Source organism: Coregonus lavaretus (genome assembly GCF_964263955.1).
Source record: "Coregonus lavaretus genome assembly, chromosome: 18".
NCBI lineage: Eukaryota > Metazoa > Chordata > Actinopteri > Salmoniformes > Salmonidae > Coregonus > Coregonus lavaretus.
Genome location: NC_140005.1, coordinates 39,377,649 through 39,400,985, shown reverse-complemented (window position 1 = coordinate 39,400,985; position 23,337 = coordinate 39,377,649). Strand labels below are relative to the sequence as shown.

Genomic DNA, 23,337 nt, shown 5'->3' with positions numbered 1-23,337 from the left:
GCATTCTAGTTGTCAATTTGTTGAGGTAATCTGAAGAGATTTCACCCCATGCTTCCTGAAGCACCTCCCACAAATTGGATTGGCTTGATGGGCACTTCTTACGTACCATACCGTCAAGCTGCTCCCACAACAGCTCCATAGGGTTGAGATCCGGTGACTGTGCTGGCCACTGCATTATAGACAGAATACCATCTGACTGCTTCTTCCCTAAATAGTTCTTGCATAGTTTGGAGCTGTGCTTTGGGTCATTGTCCTGTTGTAGGAGGTAATTGGCTCCAATCAAGCGCTGTCCACAGGGTATGGCATGGCGTTGCAAAATGGAGTGATAGCCTTCCTTCTTCAAGATCACTTTTACCCTGTACAAATCTCCCACTTTACCACCACCAAAGCCCCCCCAGACCATCACATTGCCTCCACCATGCTTGACAGATGGCATCAAGCACTCCTCCAGCATCTTTTCATTTGGTCTGCGTCTCACAAATGTTCTTCTTTGTGATCCGAACACCTCAAACTACGATTTGTCTGTCAATAACACTTTTTTCCAATCTTCATCTGTCCAGTGTCTGTGTTATTTTGTACATCTTAATCTTTTATTTTTATTGGCCAGTCTGAGATATGGCTTTTTCTTTGCAACTCTGCCTAGAAGGTCAGCATCCCGGAGTCGCCTCTTCACTGTTGACGTTGAGACTGGTGTTTTGCGGGTACTATTTAATGAAGCTGCCAGTAGAGGACCTGTGAGGCGTCTGTTTCTCAAACTAGACACTAATGTATTTGTCCTCTTGCTCAGTTGTGCACCGGGCTTATAGGGGTCTGGTCAAAAGTAGTGCACTATATAGGGAATATGATGCCATTTAGGACACAGGCTCAGTCACACTGACTAAATCTAGGGGAGAAGGGGGAAACAGCGGGATGGAGTGGGCGTAGGGTGTTAGTGGTTAGTGGTGGAGTGACTCCTCACCTCAAGGTCAAAAACCTTTCGAATGAGTCCAAAGAAAGGCACTAGTGAGAGAGGAGCCAGAGAAGCAATCGAGTCTTCACCACACATTAACCAGTAGTAAAAAGCATATGGTTAGTTATAGTCATAAGTCTCTCAGCAAGATTTAAGCAGGCCAAGATGACAACGAGGGGCCATCGGTGGTACTTATCAAATGGAATGAACATTAAAGTAGCTGACACATCCAAGTAAAGCTTACTACAAACTCTACGGAGACGCAAGATTCTTAGTGTAGCGCAGTGTTGCAATGTAGTTTTTTGTCACAAAAGGGGCGGCTTCTTGTATATACACTCAGGCATTCAACATACATGTTCAAAATCCCACTCCACCCATGCGAACACACGTAGATCAGCGGAGTGGAGCTTGTAGTAACCTTTAGAAAATAAAGGAGGTCAGAGACGATTAGAGGTCAAAGTTGAAAGAGCTGGAGTTGGAATCAACCTGAGTCATGGGATTGAGACGTGAGCTGTAAGAGTTCTTCGAAGGCTGACACAGTACTGTGTGTGCATGTGTGTGTGTGCCTGTGTTTGTGTGTGTGTGTGTGTGTCTGCAGGGCTATCAACAGGTGTTCAACAGGTGAGCGCCCCCAGCCGCTGACCAGGCATGAGACAACTATGCCAAGTATCCAACAACTGTTGTTCACTGTGACTGACTTCAGAATCATCTTACTGCTGCATTTAATACGCTCTCATATTTCACAGAGTAACTCAACCAAGTTACTTGTAAGAGCATAGAATCTAAGATGAATCTATCTATTTAATTTTTATTTAAATGCTCAGTATTTTTTGTGTGGAAGTTAAAATGGCCTAGATTTCCTTTTCAAAATGGAGTCTTGTGTTTAGAAAGTTGAGTTGAGAGGAGTAGTAATGCTGTAAGGCTGGGGGGTGGGTAGAGTGATGGTATGGTACTCCTCTCCTCTCTTAACAGTGAGACACGCAGTGTTAACACACTGGTGGTTTGTTGTAACCGAGTATTGGTGCTAAACCGTGTTATTGGAGGCTGGCATGCTAGTTGGCTATGGCGTCATAGGATTCGGTGCCCTGAACGGTTTTCACGGAAGAATACTGTACCAAGTTAGCTAGCTGAATTAACTAAGTTAGAGTCTATTCCTAGAAAACATTGAACCGCTGTAGTTTACAACAATTATAATTTCTAAAGTGGAAGTTGGGAGAGTGTTTCAGTGAAACGTAAGTGAGGGAGGCCCCGCTCTCTCGCTTTCCCAGATGTTTAGTTCATTTCATTCAGATCTCCTTTGCATTATTGCAGCCTTTTTCTGTAGCCTGTCAACTATGTGTCTGTCTATCCCTGTTCTCTCCTCTCTGCACAGGCCATACAAACGCTTCACACCACGTGGCTGTTGCCACTCTAATCTGGTGGTCCCTGCGCGCACGACTCACGTGGAGTTCCAGGTCTCTGGGAGCCTCTGGAACTGCCATTCTGCGTCCAACAAGGCAGAGTTCATCTCAGCCTATGCTACCCTCCAGTCCCTCGACTTCTTGGCGCTGATGGAAACATGGATTACCACAGAAAACACTGCTACTCCTACTGCTCTTTCCTCGTCTAACCATGTGTTCTCGCATACCCCGAGAGCATCTGGTCAGCGCGGCGGTGGAACAGGAATCCTCATCTCTCCCAAGTGGACATTCTCTCTTTTTCCCCTGACCCATCTCCTCATTTGAATTCCATGCTGTCACAGTCACTAGCCCATTCAAGCTTAACATCCTTGTCATTTATCGTTCCCTTGGAGAGTTCATCAATGAGCTTGACACCTTCCTTTCCTGAGGATGGCTCACCCCTTACAGTTCTGGGTGATTTTAACCTCCCTACGTCTGACTTTGACTCATTTCTCTCTGCCTCCTTCTTTCCACTCCTTTCCTCTTTTGACCTCACCCTCTCACCGTCCCCACCTACTCACAAGGCAGGCAATACGCTTGACCTCATCTTTACTAAATGCTGTTCTTCTACTAATCTCACTGCAACTCCCCTCCAAGTCTCCGACCACTACTTTGTATCCTTTTGTCTCTCGCTCTCCTCCAACACTACTCACTCTGCCTCTACTCAGATGGTAATGTGCCGTCGCAACCTTCGCTCTCTCTCTCCCGCTACTCTCTCCTCTTCCATCCTATCATCTCTTCCCTCTGCTAAATCCTTCTCCCTCCGATCTCCTGATTCTGCCTCCTCAACCCTCCTCTCCTCCCTTTCTGCATCTTTTGACTCTCTATGTCCCCTATCCTCCCGGCCGGCTCGGTCCTCTCCTCCTGCTCCGTGACTTGACGACTCATTGCGAGCTCACAGAAGAGGGCTCCGGGCAGCCGAGTGGAAATGGAGGAAAACTAGACTCCCTGCGGACCTGTCATCTTTTCACTCCCTCCTCTCTACATTCTCTTCCTCTGTTTCCGCTGCCAAAGCCACTTTCTACCACTCTAAATTTCAAGCCTCTGCCTCTAACCCTAGGAAGCTCTTTGCCACCTTCTCCTCCCTGCTGAATCCTCCTCCTCCTCCCCCTCCCTCCTCCCTCTCTGTGGATGACTTCGTCAACCATTTTGAAAAGAAGGTTGACGACATCCGATCCTCATTTATTAAGTCAAATGACACCGCTGGTCCTGCTCACACTGCCCTACCCTATGCTTTGACTTCTTTCTCCCCTCTCTCTCCAGATGAAATCTTGCGACTTGTGACGGCCGGCCACCCAACAACCTGCCCGCTTGACCCTATCCCCTCCCCTCCTCTCTTCTCCAGACCATTTCCGGAGACCTTCTCCCTTACCTCACCTCGCTCATCAACTCATCCTTGACCGCTGGCCTTGACACTCGATCCCTCCGATGTCAACAACTACAGACCAGTATCCCTTCTTTCTTTTCTCTCCAAAACTCTTGAGCATGCCGTCTCTAGCCAACTCTCCTCCTATCTCTCTCAGAATTACCTTCTTTATCCAAACCAGTTAGGTTTCAAGACTGGTCATTCAACTGAGACTGCTCTTCTCTGTGTCACGGAGGCTCTCCGCACTGCTAAAGCTAACTCTCTCTCCTCTGCTCTTATCCTTCTAGACCTATCTGCTGCCTTTGATACTGTGAACCATCAGATCCTCCTCTCCACCCTCTCCGAGTTGGGCATCTCCGGCGCTGCTCACTCTTGGATTGCGTCCTACCTGACCGGTCGCTCCTACCAGGTGGCGTGGCGAGAATCTGTCTCTGCACCACGTGCTCTCACCACTGGTGTCCCCCAGGGCTCAGTTCTAGGCCCTCTCCTATTCTCTCTATACACCAAGTCACTTGGCTCTGTCATATCCTCACATGGTCTCTCCTATCATTGCTACGCAGACGACACACAATTAATTTTCTCCTTTCCCCCTTCTGATAACCAGGTGGCGAATCACATCTCTGCATGTCTGGCAGACATATCAGTGTGGATGTCGGGTTCACCACCTCAATCTGAATCTCGGCAAGACAGAGCTGCTCTTCCTCCCGGGGAAGGACTGCCCGCTCCATGATCTCGCCATCACGGTTGACAACTCCATTGTGTCATCCTCCCAGAGTGCAAAGAACCTTGGCGTGACTCTGGACAACACCCTGTCGTTCTCCACTAACATCAAAGCGGTGACCCGATCCTGCAGGTTCATGCTCTACAACATTCGCAGAGTACGACCCTACCTTACACAGAAAGCGGCACAGGTCCTAATCCAGGCACTTGTCATCTCCCGTCTGGATTACTGCAACTCGCTGTTGGCTGGGCTCCCTGCCTGTGCCATTAAACCCCTACAACTTATCCAGAACGGTGCAGCCCGTCTGGTGTTCGACCTTCCCAAGTTCTCTCATGTCACCCCGCTCCTCCGCACACTCCACTGGCTTCCAGTTGAGGCTTGCATCTACTACAAGACCACGGAGCTGTGAGGGGAACGGCACCTCCTTACCTTCAGGCTCTGATCAGACCCTACACCCAAACGAGGGCACTGCGTTCATCAACCTCTGGCCTGCTAGCTCCCCTACCTCTACGGAAGCACAGTTCCCGCTCAGCCCAGTCAAAGCTATTTGCTGCTCTGGCACCCCAATGGTGGAACAAGCTCCTCCATGACGCCAGGACAGCGGAGTGACTGACCACCTTCCGGAGACACTTGAAACCCTACATCTTTAAGGAATACCTGGAATAGTATAAAGTAATCCTTCTACCCCCCCCCCCCCCCATAAAAAACAAATATTATATTATCATAAGTTGAATACACCAATTTGTAAGTTGCTCTGGATAAGAGCGTCTGCTAAATGATATAAATGTAAAATGTAAATGAATCCAGAGGGGCTGATAGTATCCAGGGAGGGAGATGGACAGAGAGATAGTGACAGACAGGATAACAGACTCTGTCATAGTAGCTCCGTCATAGACAACAGGGCAGTTAACATACTCCTGATACAACTATCTTAAGAATCTGGACATGAGTAAACACATGGAGAAACTAGGCTACTTTCGTAACCCCGATTCTCTGAGAAGATGAGTGAGATGTCTCACAATGGGATTTGCTGATAGGAGGATCACTCCAGGAAGAACCAATCACACAGCGTCTGTCGGAGACAGAGGTCGAGTGGCGAATGAGGTGAGCCTCTCCCCCTTATAAGGCGCCACTCGCCCCACCCTATGGCATGTCTCTCTTCCTTGCTGAGACATCTCACTCCTTCTCAGAGAACCGGGGTTACGAAAGTAACCTTGAGTTCTCTTTCAAATACTCCTTTCGATGTCTCACAATGGGATATGAGACATACTTTCCAAAACCCAGGTAGTCCCAACAATATCACGCCTCAGAGCAGTGGTGTAGTGGAGGGTATTCGCAGGTATACGCCGCATACTCACATATTTTTCAATGGGCATTGTGTATACTCACTTCTTAATCCCCATGATGCGTATCAAAGTAGTGTAGTGGATGTATATGCCGTACCAATTAATAAGGCTGATGGAACAGATCAGAATGTTTTGCTTAAAATGTTGATGAACTATTATTTCTTCACATTTTAGGTGCAGTGACGTGCACACGGCGGTAGGCCTACGCACAAATGTTCCAAATTGCAATTTGTGGGAAAACACAGTTCTAAAATACGCACCGCACATGCAAGCGGTTTCATGGACAGAGATGGAAATATCCATTAGAAATTTAGAAAGAGGGGAGATCTAAAGATGCAGGTTGCTAATATGACTAGGATAATGCCTTTGGCTGCTAGACAATGAAAGAAAGTTGAAAGAAAACCAATAGTACAGGAGAACGCAAATGAGGAAGTCTGTAAAATAATTGCCTCCATGTTTCTATGGTGGGACTTTGAAGCAACGTAAGACATGCCTCATAATATGAAGTAAAACATCCAGGTTTCAAACAATGAAGTAACAGGAAAAATATAGCGATGCTAATGATAGAGGGAAAGGCCAATTTGTTGTTTTTCTATTACAGTGTGCCTTTGAGAGCAAAAACCTGACAATTTCTCCTGAACTCAGTTGACAGCCTCATTTATGTATTTCAATAGTAGGCCTACTCTTAGCCTCCTGCACAGTACAGCTTGGGTTGGCCTGGCTGTGAATTACCTAAATGGGATTTATAATTTTAGGTAATTCAGAGTGTAAGTGACTGTTTCTCAAAACACTTTCACACAGGGCGCCTTTCCTTCGCTGGGCGGGCCGTTTGGGATTTTGTTTGCAAAATTTGAGTATACCCACTTCTCCAGGCACCACTACACCACTGCCTCAGAGGCTCTGTCACTGAGGACAGTATGCACCAATGAAGGTGCAGTGACATCCAGTTGGTAAAAACTCATAAATGTGTGAGAGGTGGGCCAACATGCCGCATCGCAAATCTCTTGCAAAGAGATGCATTTGAACAGTGCCCAAGAGGTAGCCATACCTCTGGTGGAATGAGCCCTCAGGCCATCCGGGGTCTGTAAACTATTGCTATTATAAGGCAATTATAATAGCCTCCACTATCCAATGGGATAGCCATTGACGAGAGAGTCAACGGCTATCCCCTCTCCCTGCTGCGGAGCCTTGGCTCGTATAAGCGGAGATCGGGTTGCCAGGTTTGCGGGACAGGTGATGGCAAGGCAAGCCTTGACACGGTAGCTGACCTGGGGCTTTGAGTCTCTTGGACCGGAGAAACTTGTAGGTGGGGCTGGTTACATAAGTAAGCACAAAAATGATATGTGAACTATGCAAGAGAACAAAGTTAGTGGTGTGCTAGCTGAGGTAGGCCGTGTGAGCGTTTCACCTAGCCTAGGTTAGCAGTGGTACAGCCAGCCTTGCCACGTTAGCTAGTCTGTTTTAGGCTCATTGACCAGATCACGTCATGGTGGGACTGGATCAGTTAGTATGCACACCTAGCAATTTCTAGACGGTGGTTAGTTAGTTAGCAAAAATAATTGCTAACCAGGTTAGGTGTGCCAGTCAATGCTTAGCAATGAGGCTTTGGTGTTAGTTAGCTAGTGTTCACCCAGTGGGCTAATAACCTAGCTAGCACTACATTAGCTGAAGACAATTGTGTGAATAGCGTTGCTTCTTCAGTCTCTTTTTACCCCCTTTTTCATGATATCCAATTGGTAGTTATAGTCTTGTCCCATCGCTGCAACTCCTGTGCGGACTTGGGAGAGGCATGCGTCCTCCAAAACACGACCCTGCCAAGTCGCACTGCTTCTTGACACACTGCTCGATTAACCCGGAAGCCAGCCACACTAATGTGTTGGAGGAAATACCGTACAACTGGCGATCGTGTCAGCATGCATGCGCCCGGCCCGCCACAGGAGTCACAAGGACATACCGGCCGGCCAAACCTTCCCCTAACCCGGACGACGCTGGGCCAATTGTTGCCGCCTCATGGGTCTCCCATTCGCGGGATCAAACCCGGGTCTGTAGTGACGCCTCAAGCACTGCGATGCAGTGCCTTAGACCTCTGCGCCACTCGGGAGGCCTTCTTCAGTCTTTTTTGACCATAGCACTGTGAGGTGTAACCGGTCAGTTTAGTCAACTAAATGAGTGAACGTAGATATGATAAACGAGAAAGAAAGCTGGTAATTCCACCGTAGGTGGAAGAGCCAGTAGCAGCTGGCTTTCCAGCATTGTCGAGCCCCCAGTGAGGGGGTTCGAGTGCCTGACCTGGTTTGCCCTTAGGCGGGGTAGCAGTGGCCATAATTCATTGAACCGGACAGTCAGGTTGGGCCGCGGTCAAACCACTGTTACCCTTCCTGCATCCCTAAATCGTTGCGTTGTTCGACTTCGGGCTGATATTATCCCATGAACGTAATGCAGTGAGGCTAAACCAGTCGGTCAAGTTAACACAAACGAGTGAACACAGGTTGAACTAAACGAGAGTAAGGAGCTAGCTAAAAACCTAGCTAGTTAGCACAATGAGCTTTCTTTGTCTCTCAATGAACAAAGCGTCTCTCTTGACAGTCGAGCTGTGAAGCTAGGTCAGTCAGTCTAGTCAACACGTCACGAGGGAAAGTGGGTTGAACTAAACAAGAGAGGAGAGCTAGCAATTCTACTGTCTGGCCAGGTAGAAAAGCTAGTTTGGTGGTTTAGCTGGCCTTACGGCAATGGTTGCTACAACATTTTACCGTAAACAATGTGCTACATTTTATAAACTGGGCATTTTGATCGGCAGCGCCACCTAGTGGGCCATTCTTTAGAATCCTCCAATCAGAGAACCGATATTGGTCATGTGATCAGTCTGCCATTCAAAAAAATATTTTAGAAAACATGGCAGACGTTTTTGAGCTGAAGTGTGAGAAAATCAACTCCTGTTTTGATGTGAAATGTTGGCCATTCAAGTCTCAAATGTTTCCTCATTACAATATTTGATAATGATGCATTAATATATACTGTACATATAATGTGTTCAGTTTGTCATGTTTAACTGAAGAAAATATCCATGCTGGGGTGCATGCTGTCGATTAGCATGCTAACCAAAACTCATGCTAAGTCATTTACATTTACATTGTGACAAACTGGCAAATTCGCTAGCTATCTAGCCATGTAGATTTTACATGTGTTTTTTTGTTTTAGATCGTTTTTTGTATGTTTAAAGGTACTACACATAGGATTTTCTTGTTGAATTTTTGCATTCGAATTTCTGAAATGTTTCATAATATACTGTATCTGCAGTAATAGTGAAATGATAGTGTTTCACAGTATTACTTCACCGCCAGTGTTGTGATTGGCTGGGATATTCGCCTATTGAGTTCTCCCACCAGAGCGGCATCTGTCAAAATGGGAAAGCTGTTCTGACTTTGTGGCTTTGTTATCTAGTGTAAATCGCTCTGTCCTTTTCTGGTTGCAATAATTCTACACTGTTTGCTCAATTTCAGTTTATGTGAGAAAACAAGCACTGATTAGTGTAGGGAATCATTGTAACATCTAAATCGCTGTGAAATATAGTTTCAATAACATAAAATATCGTTTTTTTACAGCTGTTTAAAGCTGGTGGACTAAAACCAAAAGTAAAAGGCTCAAGCACCCTTCTGTAGAAATTCCTGCATGAAGCCCTCTTTATACTTCTATTGGTCCATTTTTAAGATAGGACTCCAGTACACAGGCGGGCGGTGGGGGCGCTCCAGTACAGTAGGTGCCGGTAATGCATCATAGTGTTGGATGCCAACCGCATCCGCTGATGCAGGAATGCCCACATGCAGGAAGGCCCCGAATTGCGGGCCGCAATCAAACACTATTGAGGAAGAGAGCGAGAATAACCAGAGGTGAGGCGACTGGCAGGGAGGGACTCACCGCATTTGCCACTCAACCTGTCTGTCTCTGACAGAAGTTGTGTGATTGGTTCCTCCTGTAGTGATCCGCCTATCAGGGAATCCCATTGTGAGACATCGAAACAAGTATTTGAAAGAGGGCCTGGATATGCGGCTAGCAGTAACACACATCTAAGAATATTCCCTTGAATGTATACCTGCATTCTACACCTTTTTGCAGACCCTCAGAAAGCTGCTGCTGGTCTGCAGGTTAGCCATACCTGCAGGTTCTACTATATTGTCTTAATACCTGAGAGCGAGAGAGAGCGAGAGAGAGAGAGAGGGAGAGAGAGAGAGAGACACACACAGAGAGAGAGAGACACACACAGAGAGAGAGAGACACACACAGAGAGAGAGAGAGAGAGAGAGAGAGAGAGAGAGAGAGAGAGAGAGAGAGAGAGAGAGAGAGAGAGAGAGAGAGAGAGAGAGAGCAGGCTGTTCTCCGCCAAACGCCAACCTCCATCTACCTCAGTGTTTCAGCTGCGACTGACTATAATCATTAACCCTTAGTGATATGGCTGTTAATGGTTAGTGAGAGCAGTTGTTACTGTTGATGGTTTAGTGAAAAGTTGGCTCAATCATTAAGTGGACATGCAGAGGTCAGAAGAGGGGTGGGAGAGAGAGAGAACGAGAGAGAGAGAGTCCTTTCTTTCTAATCTTCCAGTCCAACAGCTTATTTAAGGTTTCTTCCCAAAGTCCAGTGAGACCTAATTTGGTTAGAGAAAAGAGCTTCCAGTCTCGCTTGCACTATGGTTTTAGGCTCCACACGTTTGGTTCCAGTATTATAAAATAAACAAACTAACCCAACAAATCATGTTTATATGTGCAGTGCACTCAAAGCCAGTAGCCTTTTGCCTTCTATAGACTTCCTCTCTGTACTTTGTTTTTTTTTGTACATTGACCTGCATCACATGATAGAGCACATCTCCACTTCTTATAGCCATTAGGAAGAAATTCATGTAATTATGAGTCCAGTTACTATAGCCAACCCATCACTAATAGAAAAACAGCTCTTCTATAAAGAGCAAGCAAGGCTGGGCTGGTGGGTGGAGGTCTGCGTTGTTGCTGAGTGTGTTCTCTCTGGGGAGGGGGAGGGTGTTGAGTGCTAGTCGGCCATATTATTGCTGTTTGGAAAGATTGCTTCACGCCCCTGCCCCACACACACACGCACATGCACATGCACACACGCAAACACACGTAAACACACACACACACACACACAGAGAGAAGATAGAGGGCTGATTGGTTGACAAGAGACAGAAAATAACACCCTACAGAGGCCACTGGGCAACAGAGAGACTTTCTGGTCTTATCATTAATCCTAAATTTGCCCTGTAAACATCCGGGAGAATGATCTACAACAGCAAGAGGATAAGGGATGAAACTTAGAATGACAGTCCTCCTTACTAAAACAATGCAAATATATTTGGTTTTATTTGGAGTAGTGGAGCTATAAGTCTGCACATGGAAAACTCCCTTACAGCTAGCAAGAAGCAGTCCCATAACAAAATGGCTTTCAAATGGTTGAGGTTGACATAGGGTTGCTTAATAACAATAAATTATCTCTGCCTTTTTTGTTGCGTGCTCTTACTATTTCTTGCCTTGAATTAGTCCTTGTGGAAGTTTTTCTTGATGTTGTTTTCTTGGTCCTTTTGTTACTCTGAACATTATTAGAATGGTTTGAAACAAGCATGACATTCTGATGATGTCAAAGGAAAATTTTAAAATGTTTGTTTCATGTTACAATTACAAACTCTAAGAACTATCCCTCGTAAATGTTGCTATACTGTTTCTGGAATTATTTTATAAGGAACTTTTCTCAGAACACTTACTGTAGATGAACTGGACAAATCTAGCTTAGAGAAAGCCTATTTCCATCCATCCACACACATACACACACACACACACCACAGGAGGTTAGTGGCATCTTAATTGGGGAGGACAGGCTCGTGGTAATGGCTGGAGCGGCGTAAGTGGAATGTTATCAAATACATCAAACCATGTGTTTGATGCCATTGCATTCGCTCCGTTCCAGCCATTATTATGAGCCGTCCTCCTCGCAGCAGCCTCCCTGATACCCACACACACATACAGCACAAACCACACACACACACACACACCTGCATTTTTACTCAGGCACTCATTCACATGAGTCAGTAGTTTCCTTGCTTTCATGCAGGGCTGTTTGGAACAGACAAGGAACAGACAGTTAACCGTTTGTTGCAACACAGAGGTTAATGCAGCATGACAGAGACTAGGTGGACAACAGAAGGAGAGCGAGAGGGATAGAAGGGGGGAGACTTTAGGTGTTCATTCACAGTTAGTCTTTTGTGTCAGTGTGGCAACTGGCCAAGGAGGAATACCCAAAGAAAATCATGTTCTTAAACCAGCCTACTGTTCTACTAGATCAGCACAGAGAATTGTCATCATAGCGTATCCAGTTCCCACACTGTGTGTGTCTGTTGGCTGTATAATGGTGAACAAACTGTAGTACAGTTCATTCATGAACATCAAATCAATGTCAGGTCAAAACACACACTGGCAAGGCTGCTCCGTGGGTGGAAAACGTAATCCTGTACTTTATGTTATGTGATGATAAAATAATGTAGATGTCGGTACTACTGTTCTTTCTTTTCCATTAGACCAGTGTTTCTTTATCCTGGTCTTGGGGACCCAAATACAGTTAAGTGCACATTTTGTTTTTGCCCTAGCACTACACAGCACTACACATAACTTGCTACATTTGCACACACTGTATATATATTTTCTGTTGTATTTCTGACTTTATGTTTTTTACCCCATATGTAACTCTGTGTTGTTTTTTATTGCACTACTTTGCTTTATCTTGGCCAGGTCGCAGTTGTAAATGAGAACCTGTTCTCAACTGGCTTACCTGGTTAAATAAAGGTGAAATAAAAAAAATAAAAAAATAAACACACCTGATTCTACTAATTAAAGGTTGGATGATGCGTTGATTAGTAGAATCAAGTGTGTAGTGCTAGGGCAAAAACAAAATGTTCACCTATTTCGGTCCCCAGGACCAGAATAAAGAAACATTGCCTTAGACAGTACAATGTAGCAATGGCACATCATGGTGGTTGTACTACATTACCCATGATGCCCCTCTTTCTCACCTTCTCAGCCAGCAGCTCTCGGATCTTCCCCGCCTGCAGACGGAACCTGAGCAGCTGCATCTCCAAGGCAACGCAACGCTTCTGCCAATCCACGCTGCCCGCTACTCCTACAGAGCCTGCTCCCGCCCCGCCACTCTCCAAGACATCCGCCATCTTGACCGCACCGCTGACCGACAGACGGACAGACCTCGCAGACTGGTAACCGACCAATTGAACCGGACCTGCCAAACAACACACAGTGATTAACACACACACACACACACTACCCTGGTCAGCTCAATACACAACATTACAAATGCATATTAAACAGACACAGCACATTTCACAAAACACTACATCACTCACACAAAGAGATATCAAGCGTCAGGCCACAGGAATGGATCAGCAGACTGCTACAGATGTAGGATCTTAATTTGAGCCAGTTTTCTACAGCAGAAAAATAATCCTGCAGGACCAGTGTTGGGGGTACATCCAGGTCACCCGTGATGCAAGTCAGTATTCGACGTCCATCCATGTCTGAGGACATTGGGAGATGACGTGGAAACCGGCCACTAGGGGCAAATGTGAGCGCTGTTACTTTCAAGCTGGTTTGGTTTTGCTAGGATTTTGTGGACAGGGATGGTGAATGTGTGTGTAAGCATCTGCTTCTGGTGCCAAAGGTTGCATGTTCAAATCCAGCGATTAAAAAGTTTTACAAATATTTAGGTTTTAAGCCTATCCCAAACCTTAACCCTTATCTTAACCATTCGGAGTTAATGCCTAAACTTAAACTTAAACACTTCGGAATTTGACGTTTGGAACAACTTCAAAATGTTATGTTTGAGAAACATGGATGAACATCTAATTCTGACATGAGCCTGTGAGAGTTTGTTGGGGGGTAACGATTTACAAAAGTAACGCCAGTGCTTAATTTGAGCCAGATCCTGCTGGAACATGATCCGGCACCTCTCCGTTTTTGACTGTTTTGTTCCGGAACCTATTTGCCAGGATCTGGTACCTCTCGTGGCATCAACCTTTTTTTCACTGAGAGGTGAACATTTGAATAAAAGCAATCAGAGTTCATTAGAGTTCCCTCCTCTCCTCTAATGCCCCCTAAAAAAACATATTGTGAAAATGTAGATTTTCAGCCTGTGCCTGATATTCTAAGAATTGATTTGGGTTGGGCACCCCGGGTTTATGTTTTGCGCAACATTGTAGCCTAGAGACCAAAGCGTGGCTGTTGCTGTGGTGAGAGAGGGAAGCGTGCCTGTAGCTTATCTCTCACAGAACTAGAATGAGATTAGCTTTCTATGATCTCTCTCCCTCTCTCTACTCTGATAGACATGAGCCTGCAACTATCATCTCTCCAGTGTTGCAATTCATAATTTATTTCCTTATAGAATCATAGCCGCGGGAAGGGTGCTGCAGCACTCCTGATTAATTGAAATACATTTGCCAAAGGTACAGTATTACTGTTGTCTGTTCAGAAAGAAATGTAATAATTCAGAATACTACACCAGGAGTAGGCCTATAATTTTGCCGCAGAGGATAACGTTTTTATTTTTATTGCCTAGCTGTGGATTGTGTGTAGCCCAGTCACAAGGCATAGTCTACAGTTCGGAATGTGCGCCAAATCTGTCAGTGAACAGCATGCAGCCAAAACAGGCATCAACAATATTTCAAATACAATCGTGGGAAAACAGGTTGGAAAGCAAATGGCTGCTGCTGAAAAGAGAACAATCTAAACTGTCTGTGGAGGCTACCAAAATATCCTATCAACTTCCAAGTAGGCATATTGAGCGAACATTGTTTTACAAGAGAAAGATAGGCTTTTGGCACGAGCGCATCGCCATCTCTTGTGCGTGAGCTGCGCATCATTGGGTGAGTTAGTAAGTAGTCTGTCTTTGGTAGAGCGTGTGCGGCTTGCCTTGCTCCTTCCCTCAAACAAACAGATTTTTTTCATGAAAGTAACGCGAAGTAATGTAACTAGTAATATAACACATTACTTTCCACACAAAGTAATATTGTAATGTAATGTGTTAACTAGAAATATGTAATACATTACTTTCCAAGTAACTAATCACATCACTGAATAGGACATTATTTGTAGGGCTTGATAAATTATTTGTTAGAGTAAATCAAGTCTGACATTTTAAAGTGGAAATTACAAACGTTAGAAGCCTTTTTAAACCTTGAATACAATACAAGCTTGCATTTTCTTCTGTACAGGAAAATTCCTGCAACAACAGGATGATCAAATTAAGATACAGCATCTGTATAATAGGTGTCACTTTTTCCACGTTTTTTGCTAAGCAAAATCATGTGAAACCCCTCTGAAGATCTTAGGAAAATAGTGTTTCACCTCAAAACTCATCCTCACTTCACTTCCTGTGACTCAGTGGGGCAATGTGAGAAAAGCAAACACTCACCGCTCAGCGATGACTTCATGATGACAGTTAAATAAAAGCTTCCTCTTTGAACCTCAAACTGTGTTTTGCTCTACACACAGCAGGCCAGGCCATGCTTTTTAACTAAATTACCTAATACCTCCTAACCCAGTCCCTGTGCTCCACCAAGATCTCCATAGCTTTAGTTAATGTGCTGCAAAGGCCTAGCGTAGCCTGGCCATGCAATGCCTATATCCCACCCCCAGCCCCCAACCCCCAACCCAGCTGTCCCCAACCCAGCCAGGCCAGGCAATACCTTCTTAATTACAGGGCAGGAGTGAAATGGGATCCAGGCCGGTACAATAGTGTCTTTCTGCATGACAGTCCCATCACGGATGTGGAGGCTGGAGGGGGGCTGTTTGTGTGTCAGCTATCCTAGCTAGGCAAAGAAAGAAAGGGGAAAATAATGTGTGAGAGTGAGTGAATGGGCAGAGCTTTGAATGTGGGAAACTGGGGCGCTGAAGTTATTTTTACCTGAGAGAGAGGGATCAGAGATTGAGAGAGTATGTGTAATGGCGCCGGAGAGAATGACGGCTGTTTTACGGCTCCTGACCAATTGTGCTATTTTGTGTATTATTTTGCATTTTTTTTGTACATGATGTTTCCGCCATCATTTCCTATGAGCAAATAGAGGTTCTGGACATCAGAACAGCTATCACTAACCTCCATTTGGACAAGGACTTCTACTTCAATGGGTCGGAGGCGAAAGATATTGATTATCGCGGACCAGGCCCAAATCCCCGACACTCGAAGAAAGAGGAGACAGCGCGGGATACCTGACGAGACTATGTCAGAGAGTGGATAAATCATGATAAGCTGTAGACCACACTATTTACCAAGAGAGGGACATCTACATTTACGTAATTTAGCAGACACTCTTATCCAGAGCAACTTACAGTAGTGAGTGCATACATTTTCATACTGGTCTCCCGTGGGAATCGAACCCACAACCCTGGCATTGCAAGCGCCATGCTCTACAAACTGAGCTACAGTACATGGGAGTTTTCATCTATAATTTTCGTAGCTGTCTATTTAACACCACAAACCGATGCTGGCACTAAGATCGCACTCAACGAGCTGTATAGGGCCATCAGCAAACAAGAAAATGCACATCCAGAGGCTGCGCTCTTAGTGGCTGATGACTTTAATGCAGGAAAACTGACATCCGTTTTACCTAATTTCTACAAGCATGTCACCTGTGCAACTAGAGGTGAAAAAACTCTAGATCACCTTTACTCAGGCTAGACCAGACCAGGCTTATAAGAAATCCTGCTACACCAAAGTAACCTGTCTAAATAACTATTGCCCCGTACCACTCACATCTGTAGCTATGAAATGCTTTGAAAGGCTGGTCATGGCTCACATAATCACCATCATCCCAGACACCCTGGACCCACTCGAATTCGCATACTGCCCCAAAAGATCCACAGATGACACAATCTCTAATGCACTCCAAACTGCCCTTTCCCAACTGGACAATAGGAACACCTACATGAGAATGCTGTTCATTGACTACAGCTCAGTGTTCAACACCACTGTGCCCTCCAAGCTCATCACTAAGCTAAGGACCCTGGGATTAAACACCTCCCTCTGCAACTGGATCCTGGACTTCCTGATGGGTTGCCCCCAGGTGGTGAGGGTAGGCAACAACACATCCGCCATGCTGACCCTCAACACAGGGGCCCCTCAGGGGTGCATGCTTAGTCCCCTCCTGTACTCCCTGTTCACCCACCACTGCGTGGCCGCGCACGACTACAACACTATCATTAAGTTTGCAGACGACATGATGGTGGTAGGCCTGATCACAGACGACTACAGGAAAAGGAGGGCCGAGCACGCCCCCATTCACATCGACAGGACTTTAGTGGAGAAGGTCAAGAGCTTCAAGTTCCTTGGTGTCCACATCACTAAGGAACTATCATGGTCCAAACACACCAACACAGTCATGAAGAGGACACGACAACGCCTGTTCCCCCTCAGGAGGCTGAAAGGATTCGGCATGGGTCCTCAGATCCTCAAAAGGTTGTGAAGCTGCACCATTGAGAGCATCTTGACTGGCTGCATCACCACTTGGTATGGCAACTGTTTCGCATCCGACTGCACGGTGCTACAGAGGGTAGTGCTTACGGCCCAGTATATCACTGGGGCCGAGCTCCCTGCCATCCAGGACCTATATACCAGGTGGTGTCAGAGGAAGGCCCTAATAATAATAATAGACTGTTCTCTCTGCTACAGCACAGCAAGCGGTACCGATGCACCAAGTCTGGAACCAACAGGACCCTGAATAGCTTCTACCCCCAAGCTATAAGAGTGCTAAATAGTTAATTAAACAGTTTACCAATAGCTACCCGGAATATCTGCATTGATCCTTTTTTGACTCATCTTTTTTGACTCATCACATACGCTGCCGTTACTGTTAATTATCTCTCCTGTTGCCTGGTCATTTTATCCCTACCTATATGTACATAGCTATCTCAATTACCTCATACTCCTGCACATTGAGTCAGTATTGGGTCCCCGTGTACAGTATATAGCCAAGTTATCGTTACTCATTGTGTATTTATTCCTTGTGTTATTTTTCTTTTTTACTATTTCTCTATTTTTTCTCTCTGCATTGTTGGGAAGGGCCCATAAGTAAGCATTTCACTGTTAATTTACCCTGTTGTTTACAAAGCATGTGACAAATAAAATTTGATTTGATTTGACTAGTTGTCATTTTTCTCTGACTAGACAGATACTCTCACACATTTATTCATAAAGGCTCAAGCTTGAATTCAATGGGGGAAAAGTTGATCATAGTAATGATAACAAAGTGTTTAATGTATAACTCATCCATAACAATTGTTATAGTGGTGTCTAAAGACAGACAAACAGACAGACACTCAGACAGACTGAGACAGACAGACGGACAGACAAGAAGCCAGCCAGTCAGCCAACCTGCCAGCCAGACAAACAGATGGCAGCTGAAACTCAGCCATGTCTCTCTGTACTCTCTGCAATTAGCCTGCTCATAAGTGTAGGGTTAGCACCGGCTAGCAGGCTAATTACAGAAGCCATACATCCAGAGGTTCCTCTGGCCCACCACAAGACCCAGACCCTGGTCGAGTGCTGGATGTATCTCTCTGGAGGTTTAGGAGAACCAGCCAGGCAGAGGGAAACACAGTGTGTAAGGGAGGAGAGGTCAGCCCAAAGCAGGCAGCCATGCTAGACCCTGCCAGCCTAGCATAGAGCAGGCCTGCTACGGTAGGCCCAGCTAGCTACGGCCAAACCAGGCCAACCCTGGTATGGTAGGCCCTGCTAGTCCATTCAGGCTAGACCAGACCAGGCCAAAGCAGCCCAGCTATGGTAAGCCCCCCTCCACCAGTAAGCTAGCTAAGACAGCTGGGTGCAAACAAACCATTTGCTGGTTAAACACTTTCAGCACAACCATGCTAATTCTCCCTGGAACAATTCCTTTAGTTCCTTTAGCACTTGCATGCTTGTTTAACATAGGGGGGAGAGGGTGGGCCAGAGTTTGTCCCCTCCCCTCTCCTGTCCTCTGGCTGCAGGGAGCCTGGGCTGGGGCCTTCCCTTCCTGGGCCTTCTTCCCTGGGCCTTCCCTCCCTGGCCCTTCCCTCCCTTGGCCTTCCGTCCCTGGGCCTTCCCTCCCTGGGCCTTCCATCCCTGGGTCTTCCCTCCCTGGACCTTCCCTCCCTGGACCTTCCCTCCATGGTCCTTCCCTCCCTGGGCGTTCCCTCTGTGGACCTTCCCTCCCTGGACCTTCCCTCCCGGGCCTTCCCTCCCTGGACCTTCCCTCCCTGGGCGTTCCCTCCCTGGACCTTCCCTCCCTGGGCCTTCCCTCCCTGGACCTTCCCTTCCTGGGCGTTCCCTACCTGGACCTTCCCTCCCTGGACCTTCCCCTCCTGGGTGTTCCCTATTTGGACCTTCCCTCCCTGGACCTTCCCTCCCTGGGCCTTCCCTCCCTGGACCTTCCCTTCCTGGGCGTTCCCTTCCTGGGCATTCCCTCCCTGGACCTTCCCTCCCTGGACCTTCCCTCCCTGGTCCCTCTCTAAGCCTTCTGTGGGTCTTCCTTTCTCTGCTCCCTTCTTCTCCAGCTGGGAGACCTTGGGACACTCTGGGCCAGAGAAAACACTAGTTGTCTGGGGAATACTGGGTGGAAACCCTGCTGCAAGCAGCTCGTTGGATCGAAGATATACATTTAATCTACATATGAGCTACACTGACTCAGTAACTCTGAAAACTTCTGGCTCCAGGACAACGGCTATTGACTGAAATGTTGTAGGTCTCTAGTGCATAGAGAAGTCTTTAGTTGATCATATCCTCAACCACTACCTCTTCAATCAGCAACCATTTCAAACACACACTCCCCAGCCAGCCGTAACTCTTCAACACTGGTGAGTGCATACACCCACACCCACACCCACACCCACACCCACACCCACACCCACACCCTCTCTCTCTCTCTCTCTCGCACTCTCTCTCACTATCACACACACGCAAACACACACACGCACAGTGCTGAGCATGCAGCTGGGGTGATGGAAGAGATTAGGTGATTGGACCAATGATGGGATGATATCATCCCAGTAGACATTTCAAATCCCCACTGGCTTCTAACCAGAATGACTCAGATCAGGGAGGACCATGTGTCTAAATCTGTGTGTGTGTGTGTGTGTAATAGAGAAAAAGAGACAGAGAAAACACAGGGATAGAGTTGTGTTTATAGATGTGGAGTGGTCAGGGACAGGTTACATTACATAGATATACCCAGTATGGTCTTCCTGTCTGGTTCACGTAGCTATCTAGGACAGAGCCCACCTCTCCCATCCACCCCCCGACACATTAATACATTTATGTAATTTAGCAGACGCTCTTATCCAGAGCGACTTACAGTTAGTGAGTGCATACATTTTTCATACTGGCCCCCCGTGGGAATCAAACCCACAACCCTGGCACACATACACTCGTGTTTTAAACTATGACTCAATGTTTTGGTCTCAGTGCCTCACTTTACAACCAAAGTAGCTACAGTATTCTGTTTAGATTAGCAAGCAGAGAGGAAAGATTACACATACGCATGCATGTGCTCACACATACACACACACACACCTTTTATGGGGTTTTCTTACTTAGTTTTTGAGTGTGTTCTTAAAGAGGAGGTTTAAAGACCAGCCTTTTACTCTAGACGTCTACAGAGAAGTATGCAACTTTACGGTTAAGTGAATATGGTACACCTTAAATGCTAATGAATCACAGACTATACTGTTTTACAATAACTGTACAATAAGTGTAATTACTGTGTCTCATGCTAGTAGGTATGCAGCTATAGCGCACTTACCACTTGTATCACAACAATGATAAGTACTGTATATAACTACCTTTACATACATACCTGGTGCAACAAAATTACATAGGTTATTCATTTTTATTAAGCCTGGAGTAACTAACACCTTTGTCATGCCAAAAGCTGTCCAAACCCCTACTTTAGTGGTTTTATAAATACAGTTTTATACACATTATGCAGCTCAAGGGTCTGTAACAGCTGTACATTCAAAGACTGGCATGTGCAGGGTCTCCTAAGAGCCAGTGTAGGACCCCCCTATCTTCCTATCCTATCTCCTCTTCTCGTCCCCTCTTCTCTCCTCCTCTCGTCCCCTCTCCCTCTCTCCCCCTCTCTACTCCTCCTCTCCTTTTCTCTCCTCTCTTCTCCTACCCTCTCCTCCTTTCCACCTCTCCTGTCCTCCTTCTCTCTCCTCCCCTCCTCTCCTCTCCACCTCTCTCCTCCTCTCCTCTCCACCTCTCCTCCTTCTCTCCTCTCCACCTCTCTCCTCCTTCTCTCTCCTCCCCTCCTCTCTTCTCCACCTCTCTCCTCCTCTCCTCTCCTCTCCTCCTCCCCTCTCCTCCTTCTCTCTTCTACCCTCCACCTCTCATCTCCTCCCCTCCTTTCTCCTATCCTCTTCACCTCTTCTCTCCTTCCCTCCTCCATTCCACTCCTCCTTCCCTCTCCACTCCACCTCTCATCCCCTCCCCTCCTTTCTCCTCTCCTCCCCCTCTCTTCTCCTCCTCTACTTTCCTCCTTCTCTCTCCTCTCATTCCTTTTCCTCTCCTCTCCTCCCCTCTCCTCGCTACCTTTCCTCTTGTCCTTCTCTCCTCTCCACCCCCTCCTCTCCAACTCCCCTGTCCTACTCCTCTACGCTCCTCTCCTTTCCACCTCTCTCCTCCTCTACTCCCCTCTCCTCTCTCCTCGTCCCCTCTCCTCTTCTCCTCCCTACCTCTATAGGAAGTTGAGTGTGCAGGCAGGGTAGTCTAATGACAGGCTGTCTGTAAACTGACCATACTCATTATCAGTCTCTGCCATAAGTACAGACCAGGGCATTGCTGTCCCATAGCTACATATATACACACACACACACACACACACACACACACACACACAATCCTGTCTCCACTCAACAATACATGACTAACTACAGGAGAGAAGGGAGCAGGACTGTGCTGTGGGGAAAACGTAAATTGCAGTAGTGTAAATATAATCCCCAGCTCGGCCATACAGTAGAGTAGAGGCATATAGCAGCACATGCCATGACACAGGTCCTCTATCAAAAGCTCAACATGGGGAACTAAATGTTGAGTCTGAATTTACCTAATAAGTGCAAATCTGCCATGTTTTGGATTCTGTCTGGGTGGGCTGTAGCCTACATATTTAGAGTTCAGCATGCATATTCAGAACCAGCTTAGAAAGAAAAAGAGGTCAGATATCAAATACCATCATGGTTAATACCCATGTCATAAATAAGACTCTATGATTTACAACTCAGATCAAATAGATGCTACAGTACTGTATATATAACATGATCCAATTCTGCTGGTTGCAAAAGCTGAATTGCCAACGCTCAACAGAATGCATTTAGTGTAGAAGTGGCAGTACAGGACAGATAGGTAGGCCACTGTCCCTGGTGCCCTTAGATAACACCTGGACTGTTTATGTATACATGTTTAATTAGTATGACCATTATTATGGATGTGAATGTGATACAGCCAGACAGTTGGCTAGCTGGCGAGAGATACACACCAAAACACTCCACAACACAAACACACACACACACACACACACAAACGGCAAAAGTTTGTATGTTTATCTCGTTGACGTCATCCAATCCAAATGCCATTTCTGTTCCAGCTGCCAGTTTGCAACACAATTGCATAAATATATATTCTGTATATCTTCTTCTGGCATGCAAAGAGGATGAGGTCAAAGTTGCATTGCTGGTGTAATATTGTCCAAGAATGGTCAGAAGCAACGCACAAGTGTGCCACACACACACACACAGGACTAGAAACCACCATGAAAACGTCTATAGCAAATTAGCAATGCTCAAACCTAAACGAATAGTAGACTACAGTAGAGCAGAATCGTAATAACTACTGTATGTCCCTGTCAGAGCATAAATCAAAGCAGATGAGTAGTATGCTACAATCAGAAATAGAAAAAAACTTACGCGTTCCTGCTTCTAGCGGAACTCTTTCTAATACCAGTACCTCTCACCTTGTGACTTTGTAGTCTTGCAGTCAGTCGGCTCTCTCGCTCTCTCTCTCTCTCTTTCTTTCTTCACGTAGCCTAGTAAACTCGCCCCGGTAAATCACATCACGCTATTTACATTCACTTTCTGACTGTATTCCTAGCCTAGTATTCCTGTTCTTTCAACGTTCCATGCTGTAGTATCGTCGGGTATAATCCCGGTTGTCCGTGTCTCTCATGCACGTAGAGAGACTGAGAGAGTTCAGGGGACTGTGCCACCGTGCCATGGATCCCGATTCTCCAGTCACTAAATTCATCCCTTATTCATTTAAAGGGCCAAATGCAGGATCCGATTTCGCAGGGAGTCAAGCCCACTTGTGTCGGGAACTATGGTAGGAACTGCACAGGATATTGGGTCAGAGCTCAACTTTGATTTTATTTGAGAATGGATTGTGTTCTAAGTGGTAGATTATTGCTATAGTATAAACAGAATATGAGAATAAAC

General features: G+C 46.1%; 1 protein-coding gene across 1 annotated transcript in view; it reads right to left on the bottom strand.

Moving 5' to 3' along the window:
- Positions 1-23,087, bottom strand: part of plekhh1 (pleckstrin homology domain containing, family H (with MyTH4 domain) member 1) — a 57,214-nt gene extending 34,127 nt beyond the window's left edge. Inside the window, exons 1-2 of the mRNA XM_084181468.1 lie at positions 22,860-23,087; positions 12,888-13,108 (exon numbers count right to left, since the gene is read on the bottom strand). Of these exons, the coding sequence (XP_084037594.1) occupies positions 12,888-13,040 (153 nt within the window). The 5' untranslated portion in view covers positions 13,041-13,108; positions 22,860-23,087. The remainder of the gene's footprint in view (positions 1-12,887; positions 13,109-22,859) is intronic.
- Between the last annotated feature and the right edge of the window lie 250 nt (positions 23,088-23,337).